We start from the raw sequence: 24,288 nt of genomic DNA, 5'->3' as shown, positions 1-24,288 counted from the left end.
AAACGAAAAAAAAAAAAAAAAAAAACTCACCCACGCGAAGCAACGGGCAACAACGGTCTCGTAGTCGTACACGTCGCGGTAGTTCCGCTTTTGTCTGACCCAGATAGTCTGCATTCACTCGCTATTTCGTAACGGGACCTACTACTTTCTTTCGCTGGTCGCAACGTCGGCCCGGTTTACACGTGTATGTACGTACATAAAATACGTGCGCACGTAATTGCACGTTGCAGAAGAAACCTGTTTGCCATTCTACCATTAGTCCCCGCGACTTCAGACTTTTGTACAATAACATATGCACTTGTATGTATACATATATATATATATATATATATATATATGTATATGCATATGCACGCAACACATATACCTACATCTAACGTGACTGAACAATTCTTGTAATAACGAGTTGGAATATTTATTTTTAAATACCGTCAAGTTTATTATCAGCTCGGTATCAATGTCGACTGTCAATATTGATTGAAAATATATTGATGCTAAACGTAAGTACGTAATCGTATATAAAAATTAATTATAAACAATTTCAAAAATATTAAATCTGAAAATCTCATTACAAATATACTACATAAATTAATAAAGAAAAAATCATGTAATTCAAGTTTTTTTTCAATACGTTCCCAAACGTCAAATGGATAAAAACGCATGAGATTTAATAAAAAAAAATATTAGAAGCCTTATATATATTCAAAATAAAAAAAAAAAAAATATTATCTTTAAAAATACATATATTATCATAATATAAATTTAATGCAAATAATAATTAGAAAAAATTATTCTCGAAATTCTTTCAGAGAAAGTCGATTTCTCATAGATTACGATTAATATAAGTTTAATTGCGTAGACCGATTAATATCTCACAATAAAATAAAAGTTTGATAAGTTGTAATCATACATATTTTACTTATTGTTAGTCAATGATTTTGAATATCAATATGTCAATATATTTGAATAGATTTTGAATAAGTTATAACACCGACAATCGCATCATCAAACAGATCATTAATGCGGTTGAAATTCGTCCTCTGCAATGATTATAAAAAAAAAAAAAAAAAAAAAAAGAAGAAGGGAGGAAACATCATTGAAGTACGAACCATATGACAGGTATATCATGGCGCAACCGTTACTTGGTACCGTACTGTTTCTGCACATACATTCCACTCATCGTGGCACGTGTGGGGCAGTACACGTGCGGCGAGAGAGAGAGAGAGAGAGAGAGAAAGAGAGAAACTGCAAGGAGCCAAACTCGAGCTATTTCAATTAATAGGGACGAAATGGAAACGCCGCATTGCATCAAACAATCGGACGAATCAACAGCGAAACTCATTCATCTCGAGTTAAAAGTATCCTAACAATAAAATGAAAGAATGCAAATGTCTGAAGAATTCACAGATTATTATACGCGTAAAAAATCTTATTGTCGGCTTTCCTATAGATTATACGAGAGAAGTTGACACGATTAAAAGCTTTTATACGAGAATTGATGAAATTAAAATCGTTTAGCAAAATATATATATATATATATATATATATATATATATATATATGTGTATTCAATTATATTGAAATCTCTTATTTATACATTATGCATTACTGGTATTTCACTCACAATACGTTCCTGTCATGCGAAAGATGACGTGTACTTAATGTTCCTTTTAACACGTGCCATATATACGCTGTCATATGGGAACTGATGTATGAAAATGCAAGCCACGAACGCTTATGATAAGAGCAATGTTGTTGCACTTTCTCTCCCTCCCTCCCTCCCTCTCTCTCTCTCTCTCTCTCTCTCTCTCTCTCTCTCTCTCTCTCTCTCTCTTTCTCTCGCTCGATAATCTCCCTTCAGGATGTTCGATTAATCGGAGATCACCCGAGACCTGCGAATAACGCACGTGTGCTTCAAGCCGCTCCAGATATCCGTTCCGATACTTATCGGACACATCACACGTATACGGGGACATACTTGATATTGATTCGTTACAATTTTATATTTAGACTCGCGTCGCGGATAGGCTTGTTTACTCTCGCTCGTACAAATTTTTCAAACGAGCGGGAAAAAAATAGTCGCCGTCGAGAGCACGATTGTGAGACAGCAAGAAAAGATTCCAAGTCCATGAACTCCGAACGTCTCTTGGCAAGAAAAAAAAAATCCTATTAAAATTATAAGTGTAAGAAAACATGTTGAGAGAGAAAGAGAGAAAGAACGCAAACACGGTTTGTGTTCAAAAATATACATTTCATTACTTGCAAAAGATATTTTAGTCTTCCGTTATAGTTTGTTAATTTTTTTTTTCAGAGTTGTACACAAGAATTCACACTTTCCATTGCAATTCTATAAATAATTTTATTAATATTAATCACCCATCTCTATATTATTTAGAACAAAATGTACTATTCAGCTAAATTAAAATTAGTTAAAAAAAATGCAGAGAGAGAAAATCAAAATGCATGTAAGAGTTTTTAGAACGTAACAGATTAATGAAAAAATATAAAATTAAATAAATTTAAATTAATTCTATCAATAGCTATAAAGTAATTATTATGATAATGCATATTATTTTTTTACCTGATTTAAAAGAAAAAAGTTAAATTTTTTATCTGATTCAAAAGAAAAAAAATTTCAATCTGTTTTTGTACAAACACAATATATTCCTATATAAATACTCTTTTAGTTTTTATAATTTATCTACAAAGACGCAAGTACTTCTTTTATGATGACGCAATTTAGATTTATTGATTTTCAAGATTGAACTTAAAAACTGCAATATACTTACTCGCTATTAATTATCATGCTATTCGTAGATGTATAAAAAGATATTACGACTATGATAAGTATCAAAATCAAGATAAAAAACTTGAAGTTTCTTTTCATCATTAGTATTGCATAAGAATTATTAATTATTGATTGGTATAAGATAAATTGTAGGATCAGCAAAACGATTTTAAAATTCACGCATAGAATTTACTTGATAAGCGTTTTTATTTTATTAAAACGATCTCTACGTTTAGCTAAATATATCACACAATTGCGACTTATATATAAAAATAGTAGAATAGTAAAATAATAATAAATATGCGCAAATATATAATAATAATAATAAATAATAAATCGAACATAACACAATTTCACGGAATCAAAACCACGTACGAATAATTAAAGTTAAAAAAAAGTGAACGAGAAAAGCGATATAATACGGCAAAAAAAAATTGTATAGCAAAATAAGACGACTCTCCACGAAATTTCCATGAAAATGTATTATTGTAAAATGAATTTATTAAAAAAAAGAAAAAAACGAATCGAATGGGTTTTCTGATAAAACCGTATAACATGTGTCACGTGTGTAAATGAGCGTCTTGAGATTCACTATTAGGCCACGTGTCGCGATGCTTAAGTATTAATTCACCTTACGATGTAATTATGCCGAAGGAAAGCCGACCGCATTGACTCCATAGTGACGGTGTGACATAACGAACGTTCCGTATATTACGTGCATGTCATTCTCATGTCTTCTCTTTCTCTCTCTTTCTCTCTCGTTGCATCACAAGTTTATCGACAAGTCTTGCAAGAACATCCGTGACGTTCGAACATAGACAGCGTCGTCGTCGTCATCGTCGAAATACGAATAATTGATAACGAAGAATAATTTGCTCAGATTCTCTCTCTGTAATATTTTAACCCTTAAAAGTCACAAATGAATCATTTAAACTCTATTGATATTTTAACAATAAAATATGCCAAAGGTCTTAATCGATAAAAAGAAAAATGTTTACGATTCATTTTTTAACTTTTGTTGTATATATGATTATTTTCTACAGATGTCAAGAAGTGTATAGAAATTTTTGTAGATTTTTTTTTCAAGCATTTTGAGAGACCCAAAGACTGCGACGAAATATTGTGACTCGTATGTGATCGAGAAATAAAAAAAATGTGTGATCTACAAGAGTTAATTTTTCAAGAAGAATCTCTTGTCATTTTTTTGGGGGGGTTTTTTTTCATAGACATATTAATGTTGCATAATATCGTACATATACATGAATTCACTTCTAGAATGCCTCTGAATTTTTTAAAAGTCTTACAAGAATTTCTCTTTCTTAGCTTTTATAATGCGCAATCGCAAAATTTGCCTCACTATGTGAACGTTTTGCCTCTCAGATATTTTATCACAATATACACTATAGTAATAAGCGATAATATAAAGTATTCTGCAGTGATTACAGCAAGAGTGTACGCGTGTGGTGAAGTGTTATGTAATAGTGATACAGTGACTCTCACAACGCGATCTTTTATGATACCGAGAATAGGTTTCAGCTGCTGCAGAAAGTGTAATCGATCTCTACATTCTTTGCGATCGGATAATATTAGATTTCTCACAGATTCGAATAATAAACTAAAGTTATATAGATAACTTATTCGGTGATAAATTTAAATTTAAAATAAACTTTCATCCAACCTCTCTCTCTCTCTCTCTCTCTCTCTCTCTCTCTCTCTCTCTCTCTCTCTCTCTCTCTCTCTCTCTCTCTCTCTCTTTATCTCTGTCTCTATTTCAACACTATTCTTTGATCTGATTTTCAGTAACACTGAAGAGATAATAACTAAAAAACTGGAATATAATATAGTCTGAAGAATGTCAAAAAAATTTGGAAAAAAGTGTACCTTTATCGACATTATATATCCTTATAGAAAACTGCTCTTCAAAAAGGTTAATATATGTATAAATTCTAAATTGTGCGTGTGATTTAAATTTACAAATCATGAATTATAATACGTTTTTTTTATAAAGATAAGAAATTTTCATTATTTAAGACGCATGTATTAAACGATTATTCGGAAATGCTAATAAATAAATATGTTCATTCTTGGTGAGACCAATTATTTTTCTTATATTTTATTATTCAGCCAATTAAATTTTCTGAAGATATTAAAAGTAACAAATCAAATTAATCGTAAAAAAAATGACTGACATTTATGAAATAAAAATCTTCTCTCAAATAAATTTTCATTTTGATACTTTTTATTCTGATTAATATTGATAAGTCTATTACTGTCAAGGATTAGGATGTTGCCTCGTGTCTTGTGCGTGCATGCGTGTACTAGTAATATATAAATATTAATTACCAATTACAATTTACGTAAGCGTGAACTAAGTTATATTCAATTTAAATGTAAATAATTACTTTTAAAAAACACCAAGAAAAGACATCTGGAAATCGTGATCCAAATAAATGAACGTTTTGCACGACCGTTCTTTTTTTTTTTGTAATTTTTATTACATCTTAATTTTATTATTTTGCTTTTGCTCCGAAACTTGTTCCCAAAAACGAAATCTATATGTTTTATTTTTTAAATTTCGTTTCTTTCAATTACACTTCTTTTTGGCACATTATCGACAAAACGCAATCGAGAACCGGTCGATCTAGACCGAATGTCATATATGTAGTGCGGCCGCGAACGCGATTATTGTCGAGTACACATGCACATGTGTACGATGCGGGTTCTATAAATAGAGAAGCGCTTGACGCGCGCTATATGCATACACCAGTTGCTAAATTTAGACGTTTTCAGGGATTTTTGCACAGATACACGTGCACGTATCGTTAACGTGTACACACGAATATATGCCTAACAATTGGCACATAATTGATTGCAAATTAGTGACCAATTTCTGTAAAAAAAAACAAAAAAAACACACATTCATAATAATCGTAAATATATCGTTTATATCTCCAGCTTTATCACGTACAATCTCTCTGTTTTCATGATTTAAAACATTCCAGCAAAAATGGTTTCGCTTTCATATTTTTTTGAATATGGAAGACAAATAGAATTTATTTTATATTAATGATAATAATAATTACACGTTTCTCTTCTTTAATATAGACGAATGTTTCTTCAATTTATTAATTTAAAACAATTTGCATTAGCCTAAATAATGGAACCTAAATGGAAAGGTACCATCGGAGTGTTTGTGCTATAACTGTCACGATTCTGGCGACCTTAGAACCGTTTTCCTCGTTATTGATGCCAAGAACCGAAACGGCCACGTGTCCTACTTAATTTCATGTCCACATATTAATCTTTTCTCAACTATAACAGTAACCATAAATTATTTGTAAATTCTTCGTTAATTTTTGTTTTAATCAAGTTTTTGAATTGAAGAAATTGTTTTAAATTCGTCAATTATTATTATTATTATAGAAGAAAAAACCTACAGATTGACGATTTATGCATAAAACATTTAATGTTTGATTTTTTGTAAATTTACATTTTATTAATAATCAGAGCTCAATTGCAATAAAAATAATTATAAAAAATAATAATAATATTTTAAAAAAGTGAGAGATCACGTTTTACATATTTATCAATACAGCATATTTTTGCACGACAAAAATCTTTCTTTCTATGTTCTTAATTGCAATAATAATAGAGCAATATAATAAACACGATAAAATAATTTGCAAATGTGCAAAATAATATATTTATAAGCTCACGCGATGCCTTGTCGAACTGACGTAAACAACTTTCAATAAACAGCTAGATATTTTAAAAATGGAAAACAATTTTGACTTTACTTTCTATCTATCCATCTTTTTGTATTTATTTTTTTTTAATATACTACACATTCGCGCGTATGTACTACACATTAAAATTATACGTCTTCTCTTATCAATTATTTATATAAATTTCGTAACACTTTGTTGCACAAGTCAATCGGCAACACGGTACTTGTGCAAGAGTGATTTCACAAAATACAATAAATAATAATGAGACTTAATCTCGAAATTAAATTAATCGTCATAAACAAATTCAGAACTAAGGCAAATTAAAAATCAAACAACTCTCGTGTTGTTTACTGAGAGCTTGCCGAGCGAAGCTTGTCGAGGTGAAATGTGAAAGTAATATGCATAACTCTTGCGTACATTACCCACTCTCACGGTGTACGCGAAATCTTACTAAACGAATTACGCGCGCTATGTTAAACCAATTTCCCTCGTTTTTATTCGTATGCAGGGAAAACAATGTATTCTCTTATCGATTACGGAAAAAATAAACATGTCCAAAGAACGTTTATGCGTTCGCTAAGTTTGTTTCATCGCTGTAATTAAATGGCGTTATTATTCGCTTCTATAATGCTTCAGGCATCTGAGATTAGTTTAATGCGAAATCAATACAGAGTTAATGTCACTACAATTAAGTGGCCTTGCAAAAAAGATATCTTAACGTTCACTCGTGTGTATCAGGCGTAATACTGTTTTTTAAAATATATTTTCTGCTTAATATACAGGATGTCTAAGTTTTTTTCTGTCAATCCGTGCCAATATATTTTATGAGTAGAAATAAGAAAACATATTATATAAATATAAGCTTACAAATACTTTATTAAAAAGTTGTATAATAATAAAAATGAAATGATAGCGAATTTGTTCTTTATTATTAATACGGTATTATATTCACTGTTCTGTTACATTTAATATTACATTTACGAAGATAAAAGAGAATTAATAGGAAATTCATATAAATAAATTCAATTTTCCAGCAGAAGGTGCCAATCTTGTTTTAAAAATAACAGTGGACATTTTGAAATGGAACAATAATGATAAACACAATAATAGTAAACGCAAATTATGTAAATTCAAACAGATAAGTAGGTCGTCGACTTATTTTCACACAATAACGTATATTAATAGAACAAGTCCGTTATCATTGTATTTTGTTTTTGTTTTAAATCTTTTAATAAAGCATTTAAATCTATGTTTTTATATAACATTTTTTTATTATTTCTAGACTCTATCGTAAAATATACTGGGCTCAATTTGGCAGAAGAAACCTGGAACACCCTGTATATTTCTCCTCTTTTCTCTTTCAGCACTATATTAATATAAAATGATGAAACTTTATTTTTATAACGCTTCGCACGTGTACGAAATCGGTTTTTAACACAAGTCGAAGATCTCTACGATCCAATTACGGAAATTATCGGGTAACGATAATTAAACTCGTCATAAAAAAATCATCTTATATACGTTAATTCTCCGCGTACCGAACACAGAGCGAATCCGTGGGCTATTATCTTTACCAACGGGTGCGGGTACGCCGTTATGACTGTCACGTGCTTCTGTCATGCAAAATATCTGCATCAGGAAGCAAGTGCACGGCTATAATATTCGTCTCGCAGAAGAAACGAACGCGGCACAACTGTCTCACTTGCATATCGCATAAGTACAAAAGCACACTCTTCACGCATGATTGCTAATTTAGTTAATGCTAATGCGATCCATTGACGCGCGATAATACTGTCAATGTCGCCAAGGTTCGAAACAGCCACCAATTTAAAAAATCAATTTATCGTTCTTCATCGTTCTTTATCGTCTTTCTTATAGGCAGGAAGTGGAAAATAAAATATGTAAACAAATATGCAAGTAAAAGTGTAACAAACAGGTGTTTCGAGGTTTGTACAAAACCTGAAATATTATGCGCGGCGATTTATAGCAACTACTCTCAAGAAAGTATGAAATAAAATGTACAAGTAAAAGTAAAATTTAATATCATATATAATAATATAATCATATAATCATATATCATATAATCATATATCATATATAATAATATAATAATATAATCAATAATAAAAGAAAAATTTTTTAAATGAAAATATAGTGTTGTATACGCATATATATACTATTCGAAAGTGAATACAAAGGAAAGGAAAAATGAATTTATAGAGAAAAGAACAATAAAAAGTCTATTCATTAATTTTATCATTTTGAACAAATGAATCTAAGCTGAAAATATAATATTGAATAAAAGAAAAATAAAAAAATGAAAATGTATTATTTTATACGCATACATATACTATTCGAAAGTGAATACAAAGGAAAGAAAAACGAATTTATGGAGAAAAGAACAATAAAAAGACTATTCATTAATTTTACCATTTTAAACAAATGAATCTAAGCCGAAAATATAATATTGAATAAAAGAAAAATAATAAAAGAAAAATTTTTAAAAATGAAAATATAATGTTGTATACGCATACATATATTATTCGAAAGTGAATACAAAGGAAAGAAAAAATGAATTTATAGAGAAAAGAACAATAAAAAGTCTATTCATTAATTTTATCATTTTAAACAAATGAATCTAAGCTGAAAATAAGACAATAGAATTTCTTTTCTTTCTTTTCATTCTTTTTTTTTTAAAGAAATTTGTATAATTTTTCGCATTCTTTCCTAATGTTTGTGTATGCTTTAAAAGAGTTGAAAGACAAAAAGATTGATGTTAATCGTAAATTAAAATATAACGGTCAGTCCTATCTGAAAAATTGATGGTTACTTTTCTTAAATATGTCCGTTTCGAGGATTAGATTACCGAAGCGTGACAACGACAAGTATGCCAAAAGCATTCAAACAAGCTAATGCACGCAGCAAATTATATGCTTCTTCACAGAGGGAAAATATAAATAGGAAAGAATTTTCACCGTAAAGGGTGTGTATTCCACGACTGTGCATTATCTTCGGAATCTGACGTTTAAATTAATTTTTAATTTAATCTTCCGAGTTTGAAATAATATAAATAATATAAATGTAATTATACATGAGATTCTCAAATATTGTAAAATCAAACTAGTTAAATTTAAAGAAAGCAATTAATGTACAAACACGATGTAAATTAAATTGATAATATAAAATTAAAAAGTTTAATAAGCTAAATTATTATAATTCCAGATTTCACTGTTCACTTTATCGCTTTCTTCTTCTCTAACACGTCATACTTATATTATAGACAAAAAAAAATTGATTTTTTTCTCATGAATCGCCTCTCCCTTGTTTGGCTTATAAATGAGGAAAAACCCAAATCGAGAAGAGAGGTCACTTTCAGTCCGTTCGATAACGGATTCCTGCAACGTAATGTAACCACGACACTGGTACTACATATCCGCAATAGCTCGGATTACTTTCCGCTATACATGCACCGGCTTCGCTTCAAGAAATCGTTAAAATTTCCGATGGCACAACATATACTTGGAATTATCGTCCACTCGCTATATATATATGTCACGTGCTTCTTATCTCGAAACTGAAGCCGGCATGACTTTATAAAAAATACAATTTAGATTTAAGAACTTGAAAAGGATAATTTCAGTTTAATTTTTGTAACTGTATCAAACGGAGATAAATATTTTTTGTTCTCGAAAGAATGACTTATTGTTAGATCGCTAATGCATGCAACTTTCTCATCTTTGATTAATTAATTAATAATATGACAAATTATGTCAAATTGTTAAATTGCTTTTATTTCGAATATATATAGAGATCATTTTCGGGTGACTATGATATCGGAATGAAAGTATCTTAGAAACTATATTAATGTTTGCCTTTATTGCCTTCTCTTATCTTGAAAAAGTTGATACAAGTTATGTCGTAATCGAAAACAGCAATGATAACTACGTATTGTATTTGTCCAAACATTCGTGAAAATATGAATTATCATATTTACGGAGGAAATTTGCTGAATAACTTCACAATTAAATTGTAATATTGTTGCTCGTCGTAATTAAATGAACTTCTTTATATTCGAAATTTACGAATTTATATAAAGCATTGAAAATCCCCACACAACAAATATTTAAACACTCTCGATTCTAAATCCTAATTTTAATGATAGAGATTCTCTAAGGATTTTAAATTTGAATTATTGTTATAAAAAAATTCCTGGCTTTTGTACTTTTATACAATTATATTTCAGACAAAAATAATTTTACACTTTTTCAAATAAAAATAATTGAAATTGTACAGAGATTGCAATGCCATAATAAATAATCTCGATATTATTTAGATAAAAGTTTACAAAAATAGCAGAGTAGCTTTTTCACTATTTTTTTTTTAGAAGATTATAAAAAGGTAAATAAAAAGCGCTCCTACAATCTATCGTATTAATTAAAAAAGACCAACAATTAGGGCATCACTATCGCGCTCTCGATTAAGCAACAATTTCAAATGTTACAATAATTTCATGCGGTAGAAAGATACGCAAAGATTTCTGTTTAAATAATTCCTCGCTTAATTAGAGTATTTTTGCTGGTCAAGCGAATAACGTAGTTTAATAACGAGCATTTTCGATGTCGTTTTGCAATGAAAACACAAGCATTACACAATTGGATATATCAAACGTGCGTAATTGTACTCGGAATCCTTGGTAAGATAATCGTATCGCGTTGCATCAGTGAAAAATATAGCACGTTCAGAATTTACCATGTATCTTAATAGTCTAGAAAATCTCTCATAATCCAGAGACTAAACGGACACGCTTCTACCAATGCTACTTTTGTGTCATTTAAAATTATCGTATTACCTTTTACACCTGATTTCTAATCAAAATAAAAAAGAATATATATAAAAGAAAGAGATAATACTTAAAATGCACATCTCAAAATTATTATCATTTCTTGCTATTAAATCTGTCAATTTAAAGACAAATTTTTGGAATTTTGAACGCAACTTATCTAGGTGTTTGAAGCTCATTGTCAGCTTGACAAATTCTTTAAACTTTATATTGCAAAGTTAATCAGTTCATTATTAGTAACACAAACGACGTGACCAGTACAAACAGCACAAAAAAATATATAGAAAAATATATTCAAATAAAAATAATATATTCGGTCAAATGAAAATATGTACCCAAGTAAAAATAATAAAAGAATATGGCTGCACTAAAATAGAAGTTAGTCGTTTCATTTCCAAATAGCCTTGCCTTATATATTATTTATAAGAGTTATATGAATCTTTTGTACACAGTAACTCATATATATTTCTCGTATAAAGTATAAATTTATTAACGATTCATTTCGCGTTACTTTTGTTCGGACATCCACGTGTAGATTTTAGCATCTTTATCCGTTCATTAAAACTTGTTTATACAGCTATCCAATCACATATGCCTATCGTTTGTTGCAACCACGTGCTCAATCTCAGGTCATTTCATATACCGTGCGCATTTTTTTATGTTCAAGAACTCTTTTTATAGACACGCACAAGCAGACACGTGTAGATATGTATGTATGTACGTCAAATATACCGCGTTCCTTGTGAATTTATGACCAATTCAGAAAAATTTGTTCTTAATCAAATACAAATATTCCTTTATTAAAAAAATACAATATTTAATAAGATGTCAAAATTTATTTTCAATTTATTTAAATTTATTTTTTTTTTTTTTTTTACGATCTCAACATTAAATGTACTTAAACTTACAAATATATTAAAAAATGTTATTAAAATAAACAGTAATACAAATAAAATAAAATTTTTTTTCGCTTTGTCAAAATCTTTAGTTTTTATTTCTATTTAATTAAAAAATCATTGATGAAGTGTTTAAATACCGAAGCAGCTATCCCTGTTAACTATATGTGTATCATTCGTGAGATGATTTCTGTATAAACGAGCATTTTAAATTGTAATTACTTTATGATAGCAGTATCAAACAGCTCGTACAAATTCCAAATATGCAAATAGCTATTGCGTCAAAGTTTTATGAGATTTTGAAAAATGCGGCTTTAATATGATTGTTTCATCCCCCAACATGTTTGCGTTGTAAAAAGTCTGTATATAGATTGTATTCCCTTTAATTTCATGTGTTTATGCTAAATACAAGCGCTTCTGATATAACCAAGAATATATTTTAGTCTATTCGTTGTGTGGCAATAAAATTTCAATAAATTATAAAAATTAAAATTTTCGATAAGAAGGAATGGAAAAATTATTGAAAAATAAATTATAAAAGAAAAAAAATATCAAGTGTAAAACTTACTTTTCATATAACTTTTCTTTTTTTCAATTGCAAGCAATCCAATGTTTATATAATAGTAGTAAGTATGTTTCTCATACACACACATATATAAAGCATCATATATAGGTAAGTGGCTTAGCTTTGAAAAATAATAGGGAGAAAGAGACTATAAAAAATGTTACGATGCCATTTATACTTAAATTCCAAACTTTTTTGCGTGGACTTTCAATACTCAACAATAATTTAATTTTAAATATCCTATGTTTGCTAGATGATAACGGTTATTCAATGGAAACAAACGCATGAATAGGAATAAACTATACCTTTTTGTGTGTTCGATTAACTTGTTTAGGTGAAAAAACAGCTCCTTATCTTGGTAATTCATTGTTAGTCAAGATTTCGTTCTGTATAGACCCTGCTTTGCGTAAATAATAGAGAATACAAAACAAGATATTTCTTCTAATTAACATATGATATTATTCCTTGCGACTTATATACAGCGTGTTTTCAAATTATTCTTTTATAATAAAAAAAAGTCTGTGACCAATTTGAGGACAAGAGTTTTCCTTTACAAAAATATTAATATTAATATAATTTTTTAGTTATAAACTATAGAAAAAGAAGAGCTGTTTTTAAATTAAATTTCAAAGTTGAAAGATGAACAAAATTATATTTTTGAGTTAATTTCAGGTACAATTTATTTTAACATTTTAAGTTAAAGCTCAGTCATGATATATGATGGAAAAAATTGAAAACTTTCAAAAAATGATCTTGCTGTTGTTTTCGCAAGAGAAAAAGTGATTTTAAATTGGCCAGAGAATAAGAAAATAATTCTCGAGAACATTTATAAAGCGCGAATGTAATATTTTACTAAAAAATTACGTCGGGTTCGCAGAAATTTAAAACAAGCTTCTTTCGATTGAAGAATAACTGAAGAATATAATATGGACGCTTTCGAAAGTGCGCAAAACCTGCACGTTTCAAACCGTGTCTCGTTGTATATACCAGGAGAAAGTGATTAAGATCTTCCCTCTACTTTTCCACCGTTTAATATTAACTCTTTCGTTATAAAGACACGTGTAAAATGCCTAGAATAGAACTATCAAAATTTTTAGAGAACAACAGATTTGTTAAAGAATAATTAGAAAAATGACAAGTGCGTGTTTTGATATCAAACCTTTTTCCCTTTGTAAAAATAACTGAGCTTTTAATTTTCTTATTAAGTACATATTTAAATTATAAAAATATAACAAGTGTTAATCACTCTATATGAGAATGAATATCCGCGAACTATCAATGAGAATACGACGATGAAAAATTATAACGTCCGCTACGGCGTCGTGTTTTGAGAAAGCGTCCGCCACATTCAGCGCAGTCTGAGTCAACACAAGGACATTGACGAAGCTGTTCAAAATATAATCTCTCTTTTCAAGACAAACACGTACAGTCTATAAAAGAGTATAAAGGATAATATAGCGCGGAACACAAGATCCGAAATCCGCACGTTATAGCGTCGTGTCGATTCACGCATGTTTGTTTTGAAGAGTTAATATGACATTGAGCCATCAAAAAATCTGTGAATAAAATAATGTTAAATTTAAATCTGAATAAGTTTTCAACAGACGAATTAGAGATTATATTAAAAAACAAAAATTTTAATCAAATACTTTACATAATTTTCTAACCAAATTTTTACTTATTTTATCAGTTTGTTAATTAATTTTGTAACAGTTTATTTATATGATTTACACTTATTTTGGCAGGCTTAATTAATTATATTGAATTATATTAAAGAAGAGATAAGATACGAGGGTTTAATGGATCCTTAATTTAATTAGTCCTAATTATATCGGGTAATATCGTTTGAAAAAAAAAAAAAAAAAAAATATTTTAATTTTTCTGCCAACCAGGTTCAAACACAAAAATTTAAAATATAATTATTCCAACAATCCGAAACCGAGTGCACTTTAAAATCTCTAACTTAAAAATTTCAAGCTAAATAAAAAATTTAACCCATGTAAAAAAAATAAACATAGAAACTTTTCACACACACACACACACACACACACACATACACACACACATTTATGTTCCTTTAGGGAACTGAATCGTGTCTTAATTAAATTAACTTTACTTATATCGCACTGCAAGTGCAGTTAAGTAGTCAGATCGATACCTCCTAATGGTTTTAAGAAACCTAAAGTTTAGCATCAGCTGCATTTAGTCTCATTTGCGACCTGTTGAAATCCCATCATCGTTGAATGTCATGCGACAACGTTGCAGTGTTGGTGGCCGCCAATATATTCAAAATAATATTAAATATTCATTCATTTTCATAGCTTCCTCTTATTATTAATAAGGGAACCATTCTTCCAAAATTAAATTAATGAGCCATAATAAAAAAAAAAAAAAAAAAAAAAAATTATATAAACGTTAATCACTCGAAACTTGTTTGGACTCTCTTCTCATTATGTTAATTTTAATTTTATTTTAATTTAATTTTCTCAAAAACTAATGCCCATCGCGTCATATCCGGTTATCCTCATACACAGGAGAGACCCCCCTTCTACAATATACATATGTAATGCTCGCCCAAATCTGTTTTTAACAAAGGTGTAAATGATTTGCAAGGAGAGGCGCGCTTTATAAAAGAGAATATAAAAGAGAATGTGAATTTCTATTTGATGGATTAAATGTGACATTTAATTGTTACCTTTATCATATATGTTCTCCTCGCTACTATTGCTGAAAGGATCCGTTTCACATTCCATTTGCACGTAATCATCTTCTACAGATTCACCAATTTCAATCGTTGCCATGACATCGAGATCGTCTACGAAGAATGAATTTTGATTTCTTTCGGAATATCTATTGTTGAGATTTCTGTTTAGGTCCTCAGAGCAGGAGGAAGTAGAGAAGCTTTGCCCACTGTCCTCCTGATTTGAGAGATCCGCCTCTTCGTCAATAATTAAATCGTTATTTTCGGTGCTAACACTGCTTCCAATACTGAGAATAGCGTTGAGATTATTTGCAAAGACTGAATTTCGACCTCTTTCGGAATGTCTGTCGTCGAATTTACTATTTATGATCTCCGTCGAGTTGGAGGAAAAACCTTGCCCACTATCCGTCGAGTTGGAGGAAAAACCTTGCTCACTATTCCCTTGTTCTGAAAGACCTGCCTCCTCATCAATGATTAACTCACTGCTTTCGGAGCTAATATTATGTCTGCTAGTGAGAATATTGTCATACTGGTTGGCGTATCTCTTAATTATTTTGCTGATCATCTTCTCGCGATTATTATGTTCAAAATAATCGCTCTCCTTTTTCTTCATCGGGCTTAAATTAAGCTCGGAGATCGCTCGATTTTCATCCAGTATAACGTCCTTGGGCTTTTCGGTCCTTACATTTTTTTCTGCAACCATCGCGCACTGATCAATTTGAGAGTCTCCACTCTTTGCAACGTCCTGTTTTTTATCCTTCGTGTAATAATCGACCTCATTCATCACGATGTTTTCTTCGTACATTGTACAACGATGATCGATCCAGGATTTTCCGTCCCTCATGGCTTTTTCTATCATATAGATTTTCCACCATACTTCTGATTTTACATCCATCACGTAGCAATCACACTGAAATCCCTTACTCTTCACGGTGCTTCTCTCTTCCTTTATTCTTCAATTTTATATGGGACCAATATTCGTCGTGTACGTCACTGTCGTGGCGCGTACAATGTCAGCGGAAATGAAAGTGAGAAAGAGAAGACAAGGGACAAGAAGCGGGAGACGATAGTCCAACGATCGACATAAGTCGACCTTGTCACTGCTGTCGCTGTTATAGGGCAATTAATGACATTAAAAAAAAAAATTTAACGTCCAAGAAACTTGCGAACTATTATCTCGATCGTGTCATATCGAGAGAGGATAATGCGTAGCTCGGTGTAAAAATGGCTGATTGATAATTGGCAAGTTTCTTCGATCCCGTTCGACCGTCGTCCTATATATACCTCTTAAGAGATGAACAGCAAACAGAGTTTACAAAGTAAAAAACGTTTTACCTTAATAACGTTTGAATGTTTAAAAAGACTAGTCAAGAAAATTCAAGAAACAAGGTCGCAAATAGAAGAATTGTAAAATACACTGAAAGTTATATATAGTACTGTGTTCTGAATAAGATAAAAAAAAATCCAATAAAAAACCTATACTATATGTACCATTGTAAAATCGCGAAAATACAAGCGAAAGCTTCAAATCATAGAAAACATTATTCTTCTATATTTATATTTCTAATAATCTTGATTATAGGAATTTATACCGAATATATAGCCGATAGTTGAAAATTAAATCGTCGTCACAACTTCAATGTTGCGGAGATGATTGAAATGATGGAAGTCGTAGAAGATGAATATGAAAATCGAAGAAATCAGGGACTCTGAGACAAGTGTTTGTGATATTTTCGTGGAAATAAACACTTCCCTACGAGACGAATCCTCTCAATAAGCTATAAAGTTGTTTATGAAATTAATGGAAGCTGCCTATAGGAGGCTCACCAAAGAGAACTTGATAAAGGTCCAAAGCAATACAGCAACCGCTAGCTTCGAAGTGAAAGTGTTAATTTTTTAAGTGGATCGTCTAAATTTTTCCATCTCTCCGCAAGATATCGATCTTTTTCCAATCTCTTAAGAGGCATATGGCAGATAAGGACCAAATGAAATCGAACCTGGATACCTACCGATTATCGGTCAGTGGTTTCCAAACGAAGCTTTACACTTCACTTCACTTCGAGTACCATACGCGAAGAATTCATAACACTACTCGATACTTATGTCACATATTAATAAGAATGACAATCTCAAAGCGAACAAGACACAAGACCACGCACGACACTTACTTCGTGAAGAATCGTCGGTGACTGTCGTAAACTGAAAGAAGGTAAGCAATGGAACCCTACGCACACTACTATGTGTCTTCCCCCACCCCACTACGTTTCCCCGCTACCACTCGAGTACTAACAGCTGATGCGAAAAGCTTTTCTCAGTGACGGTGCTAGTGCCACGTTGCTCCCGCGGTTACATAATACAACTATAATTCCATTTATATACGAGAAAGAAAAAGAGAGATCTTTTCCGAAAAATAGCATATAATATATTAGATATTATATAATGACGAAATATTGGCGCAATTATGCCGATAAATATACGCAAGGTTGATGAACTTTTGCTATCTGCATGATAACTTCGCTTGTAGTTGATCTAATGAATTGAAAAAATTAGATTATATTATATTATATTACGTCATGTAATATATCATTATAGCAAAATATAAAGATTTAAAAAAATTTCAAAATTTTAATTTAATATAACCAGTATCAAAGACATACGTCAAAGCGCAGCAACAATTATGATATAAAGTATTAAAATAAAACAAATTTTCAGAGAAGAAAAGTATTTAAAATCGCAATGTCTTTCAAGAGATAACTGAGATGTTTTCTCAAAAAATTCGATTTTCAAAATTAGAAAAAAACGGAATCACGAAAATTATATAATTATATATTATACTGTAAGGAAGTTGGTATAATATTCTTTTAAAGATAGCAACGTAGCGACACTTTGCAGAATATATTACATTTAACATATTTTTCTGAGCAAAAATATTGACTTGAGAACATTCACGTATAGTTTACGACACGTAAAAATTGTCTATTCAAACAATAAAATAATCTTTATTTTGAAAACATTAAGAATATTCTGATAATCGAAACGATCTTTTTGCTGAGTTTTGCCTCTCGCTCTGAAAATTCCTTTCAAAAATTTACCAACTAATCCAAACTGCCAAATGGAAAATAAAATACAGGAAAAAATATGAGCAATTGATGCAAAAAAGATATAAAGCAATAGTGTTTTACAATATAATTTTACGAAAGAGTGAAAGATAGAGTATCCATTTGAATTATTTTAATAATATTTATTAAATAATAAATATTGAAATAAGACACATATTATAATTAGATATTATAATTAACTTAAATTTTTACGCGCGCCTAATAAATAAAACACAGTTATATACAATATATAACAAATTCTTAAAGAAAAAATATTTTAATTTAAAAAAAAATGTGATTGCCGAAACGTAAATTTTACAAATTACTCGATAACTGACTGCAAGACCCTAATTCACGTTAAAGATTTACAAGTAGATCATGTGCTTCGCTTCAGTGCTCAAATGCACGGGAGTAAAGATAAAGGTTTTCAGAAACCATAGTCATGCTCAAATGCCTTCCCCTTGACCTCTTGTAAATATTTCATGGGATTGGTATTCAACGATAGTATAGAATCTCCCTTCAACATATATTTTCGACTTGTTCGAATAATTTCAAAATTTTCTGTGATTCTTGTTAGATTATTCGTATTAAGCGTATAATGCTTCATTAATAAATAACATAATTCAGCTACATAATATCAGAATATATATCAAAAGTTAGAACATTTTTTGTTAAAAAAATAAAATAATAGTGATATTACATATACTTTACATAGCTTTATAACTTGAGTTATTTTAAACCGCTTTATTTTATTGACAGAAAAATAATGTATTTTTATTATAGTGTTGTGTAATTACAGCATTATCTCATTATGAGCATTTGATTTAGCTTTTTTTTTTATGATTTTATGTTAAATTATTTTTATAATGTTTTAAACAAGCGAATATCTTAATCTGAATGAACTTGTATTATTTAGCCAACATCTGGTAGTATTCAAGCTTTTGCACAAAAAATCATCCTTTCTTATTCTTTTTTATTCATTTTCTCTTGTTATTTATTAGCATCTCGTCCTTTTATCATCTCGTCTGAATACAAAGATAAGAAAAAAGGCTACGATTAATTCGGATCTAAATGAATTCCATCGTTAATGATCAAACGATACATTCATCCGAAAGTGAAACATTTTGAAAAATTGTATTTTATGGAGATTTTTCTTTTCTAAAGTTATACAAAAGGTATGAGCTTTTCTATTCTTCATCTCACAATCAGACAATAATCGTTTCAAAAACTTTCTCTTTTATAACATATATCCATTATTTTTAGTTTCTTTGTTTACCTGGTTCTTTCAATCTTATCTTCTGCTGCTTAAATATTTGCCTAACCAAATAGAATTGAAAAAATGTTTAAAAAAGACGAAACTATTGTTAAAATCAAAACAATGGGAACTATGCGGGAACAGTCGAAAATACAATAAAAATAGCTTACATAGTTCTCGCGTCCGAAAATGCAAAGCCAGCGTTAAAATTAGAAAATTGTTTAAAAATGTTTAAAGGCCAAAACTATTGTTAAAACCTATTAAAAACTATAAAATTCTTTAAAAACTATAAAATTCTATAGTTTAAATAACTTTTTTCTTTTTAATAATGTACTGTGAAAAGTTAAAACTTTTATTTTTTTCGAGTATAATTTTTTTAAATAAATTGACGGAATTTTTTTAAAACCTATCAGAAACTATTGCAGGCGCAAATGGAATTGTTGATAAAATTTTTTAATTTTTGAAAATGAGGTACTAAAATTTAGCAAAAACGATGTTGCGATTGTAGGCAGAGATGAATTATAAATAATAGAGAATAGATCTTTTTCATCGAAAAAAATTATAAGCTAAAAACAAAACCAACACTGATTCCTGACTTTGAGAGAAAGCGATTTCTCTCAAACTGATGAAGTACACAGAACAAATTTATAATATGTCAAAGGCAAGAATAATTTTAAAAATATTCGAGTTTCAGTATAACGAAAACAATCGCATTACGCTGAAAGTATTTATAACACTTTTATACTCTTAAGAGAAAGCTACTTAATCAATAATATTTATATGGGAAATTAAATTTCCAATAAAAAGTATTTTAAAAAGTCTAAAGAGCGGAAATGGCGAAAAGAACGATGCCCAATATAGCAAAATGTAACCAGTTTGTTTATATTTTAACAAATAACAATACGTCTGTTCTTAAATAAATTATTATTTACGACCGCCAAATCATTGAGATATCTTGAGCCTTAATCATTGGCACCGCATCACGATTCATTAAATGTTATAATATCGATAGTGCGAGAATCGTAGTTTATTTAACTATTCTATAAAATATTTATTTCAAATTTTATTGTAAAAAAAATTCTGAAAATAACTTAACCTGATCTTTGAAATATTTTTATTCACTATTGGTTTTTAATTTCTATGAGCTTTTAATTTAAATTAAAATAAAATCTTTTTTGTTCAAAAATCTCACTACGTACAGAGCTTGGCTCTTATTTTCCTGTTTTATTAACTATCTTGTCATAATTTCTAAGAGCCCTTCTAATTATTGATATTTTTATCCCATATTGCAGATAAAATAAGAAATTTTTAGATGTAGTTTTGTAAAACTACATTTACAAAATTTTATTCTTAGGTGACCTTTCTATTTATTTTCACTCACACAAAGAAACAGTTACTAAAGCTTTTCTAGGGATAGACACTCTGCTGCACTTTGTCAGAATAGATAGCCCGACGAACATTCCAAGAATTTAACTCGATTTAGTGCGAATACATGCACGACAGAAAACCAGATGTAAAAAACTAGATAAACAAAAGTTAACAATAAACAGATATGTAATAAAAGAAATAAAAGGAGCTTTTGAAACTGCTATTGTGAAAAAAGAGAAAATAAAGACAATAGAATAAAGAGAAGAATAGAATAAAGTTCATTTTTTATATAACTTTAGACAAAAATTTATAAAATTTTTTACAAATATTTAACTTTCAGAATGTATTGAGGGATATTAAATTATCAAAATATAATAAATTAGCTATCAAACTAATTTGCTAATTTTTTACTTCGATTTATGTATATTTTACAATGACTCGGTAGCTCGGTCTTAAACTTTAGCCTTTCGTAACATTTTAAGCAACAAAATTATTTTTGAAAGTAAAAGATACCAAAAAATTAGCAAATTATTTTGCTATATAATTTACATATAATTTATTATTATGTATTTATAATTTGGCTTGAATAACTTATATACTTAATGTACCGAGTTGCATAGTAACAGTAGACCGGTAACGGTAGATTCATCTAAATCATCAACTATATTTATATTCGGTTTATCCATAACTGTTGTTTTCTTGCATTTTTACATGCTTTTGAAATAATATTAATACATTATAATTAAAAGAAAAGAAAGAAAAATGATATAGGTACAGTATAAATAAATGATATTTAATAATTTGAAGTATAATAATATAAATGATATTTGTTCCGTTTCAGAATATAAAGCATACAAGAATTTAATAAACTCAATTTAGTTTATGATTTAAACTAAACAGTATATTTACAAACAAAAGAAAAATCACAAAAAACAGTTATAAAAAATGACAAAATACAGCGCAAACAAATTTAAAATTGAAAGTTTTATTTTCGCGTGCAACCATTTGTTAAAAATACTATAATTTTTAAACTGTGTAATTAAAAACAATAAGAAACTCATTATTCAACATAGTGCAAGTAGATTTGAGATATTTTACAAATTGAAAAAAATTATACATATACGAGAAAAAATTTCATTTTTGACAAATTATTTAAATTATTTAAAAACAACGGGTTAATTAAAAACGACCTGACTAGCCAAAATTATTCAATTTATTTACACGACGTTTCGACCATATGGTTGTGGTCCTTTTCAAGTGTAACTATAAAGAAAATAAATAAATAACGGATCAAACATTGATATATGGATACAATTTTTACCAGATTTTAGCCAAACAATACAACATAAAGGCGTCATAAAACTAGTCTACTCACACGTAAATTAAGAAAGAGATGAAAAAATCCAATGGGGCATGTTTAAAGGTAGAACATAATGATGGAATAATTAAATATGTCACTTAGTTAAAAACAATGGTTATTAATTTTTAGATGAACACAAACAAGGAGACACGTCATGTCAGCATGAGTTTTTTGAACAAAACTGTGAATATTTAAAAAGAAAAACAGTTCAAACGACCTTTATAATTTTGTCATAAATATTATTTAAATTTTCAGTATCTCTTTGTAGATTAATCGTGGAGTTAAATTTCTTAATAAAAAACATTTCAGCTATTTCTCTTTTCTTAATAAATTTTTCATTGTGTAAAATAACCGGATCATCCCACTCAAAATCATGCCCAAATTCAACTCTGTGTTTGCTAACGACTGATTGATTGGTAGGATGTAATTTTATATTGTTAAGATGTTCTCTAATACGTGTGCGTATATGTCGCTTTGTTTGGCCAATGTAAAGCGCATCGCAATCCTTACACTGTAATTTATAAACCACATCAGTTCTAAAGTCAGTATGTAATCTGTCTTTACCACGCTTAATCAATGTATTAAGTTTATTAGTTATAGTCATAACGACGTTCAAACCAGCGTCACAAACAATACGACGTAAACAAAAGCTAAATTCATTAACATAAGGAATTGAAACATAAGGTCTGCCTCTTTGTAATTCCTTCCCCCGGGGTTCAAATTCCAAATTGTTGCGATTTTTTAAAAAATTGACCCTCTTTTTGATGTGTCGTCCAATAAGGTTGTCAGGGAAACAATTATTACGCAAAGTTTTATAAACGATACACAAATTCTCATTATGGAACCTAGTATCAGAGAGCAACAATGCATGATCAACAAGACTATAAATCGTATTAATTTTATATTTCATGGGGTGATTCGAATAAAAGTTGATATATCTTCCCGACCAAGTGGGTTTCCTGTACCAATTAGTTATGAGTCCATTGTCAGCACGTAAAACAGTAGTATTTAAGAAGCTAATGGACTTATTCTGTTCAATCTCAAACGTAAATTTTAAACGAGGGTGAAAATTATTAAAGGTATCTAACATCTCATCAATGCATGTGCGTGGAATTATTGCAAATATGTCGTCCACATATCTATAGTAAATTGGGACTTTAAAACTTAACAAATTTAGACAATGAGACTCTAAATCATCCATAACAATGTCCGCTAATATCGGAGATAAAGGAGAGCCCATGGGGCTTCCGAAAATTTCAAGTAATGATATCATTGGATGTTAGCTCGTTATTTACTAATATCCCCAAAGAATTGGTTCTGACCGCCATTGAAAAGCGATGGAATAGCATCAGTTCTGCTACTAACTTTAGCCTTGCTCAATTTGTGCATGTTGTGGAATTGATTTTAGATTCGACAAGTTTTAGTTTCAATGGACAGTTTTACGAGCAAATTTGATTAGAATTAGAATTACGAGCAAACGTTTGAGATTGAACAGAATAAGTCCATTAGCTTCTTAAATACTACTGTTTTACGTGCTGACAATGGACTCATAACTAATTGGTACAGGAAACCCACTTGGTCGGGAAGATATATCAACTTTTATTCGAATCACCCCATGAAATATAAAATTAATACGATTTATAGTCTTGTTGATCATGCATTGTTGCTCTCTGATACTAGGTTCCATAA

At 29.6% G+C, this 24,288-nt stretch overlaps 1 protein-coding gene across 2 annotated transcripts in view; it reads right to left on the bottom strand.

The window, feature by feature from the left end:
- The window catches only part of LOC140667618 (ribosomal protein S6 kinase alpha-5), a 40,827-nt gene that overhangs the window by 12,336 nt on the left and 4,203 nt on the right, over positions 1–24,288 (bottom strand). The window contains exons 1-2 of one of the 2 annotated variants that reach the window (XM_072895736.1): positions 17,528–18,115; positions 15,513–16,627 (exon numbers count right to left, since the gene is read on the bottom strand). The exons of the other annotated variant lie outside the window; for it this stretch is intronic. Of the exons in view, the coding sequence (XP_072751837.1) occupies positions 15,513–16,413 (901 nt within the window). The 5' untranslated portion in view covers positions 16,414–16,627; positions 17,528–18,115. Of the gene's footprint in view, positions 1–15,512; positions 16,628–17,527; positions 18,116–24,288 lie in introns of those variants that run through there. 2 annotated transcript variants of the gene reach the window in all.

Source organism: Anoplolepis gracilipes, chromosome 7, assembly GCF_047496725.1.
Source record: "Anoplolepis gracilipes chromosome 7, ASM4749672v1, whole genome shotgun sequence".
NCBI classification, from domain to species: Eukaryota; Metazoa; Arthropoda; class Insecta; order Hymenoptera; family Formicidae; genus Anoplolepis; species Anoplolepis gracilipes.
This window is presented reverse-complemented; position numbering and strand designations above follow the sequence as displayed.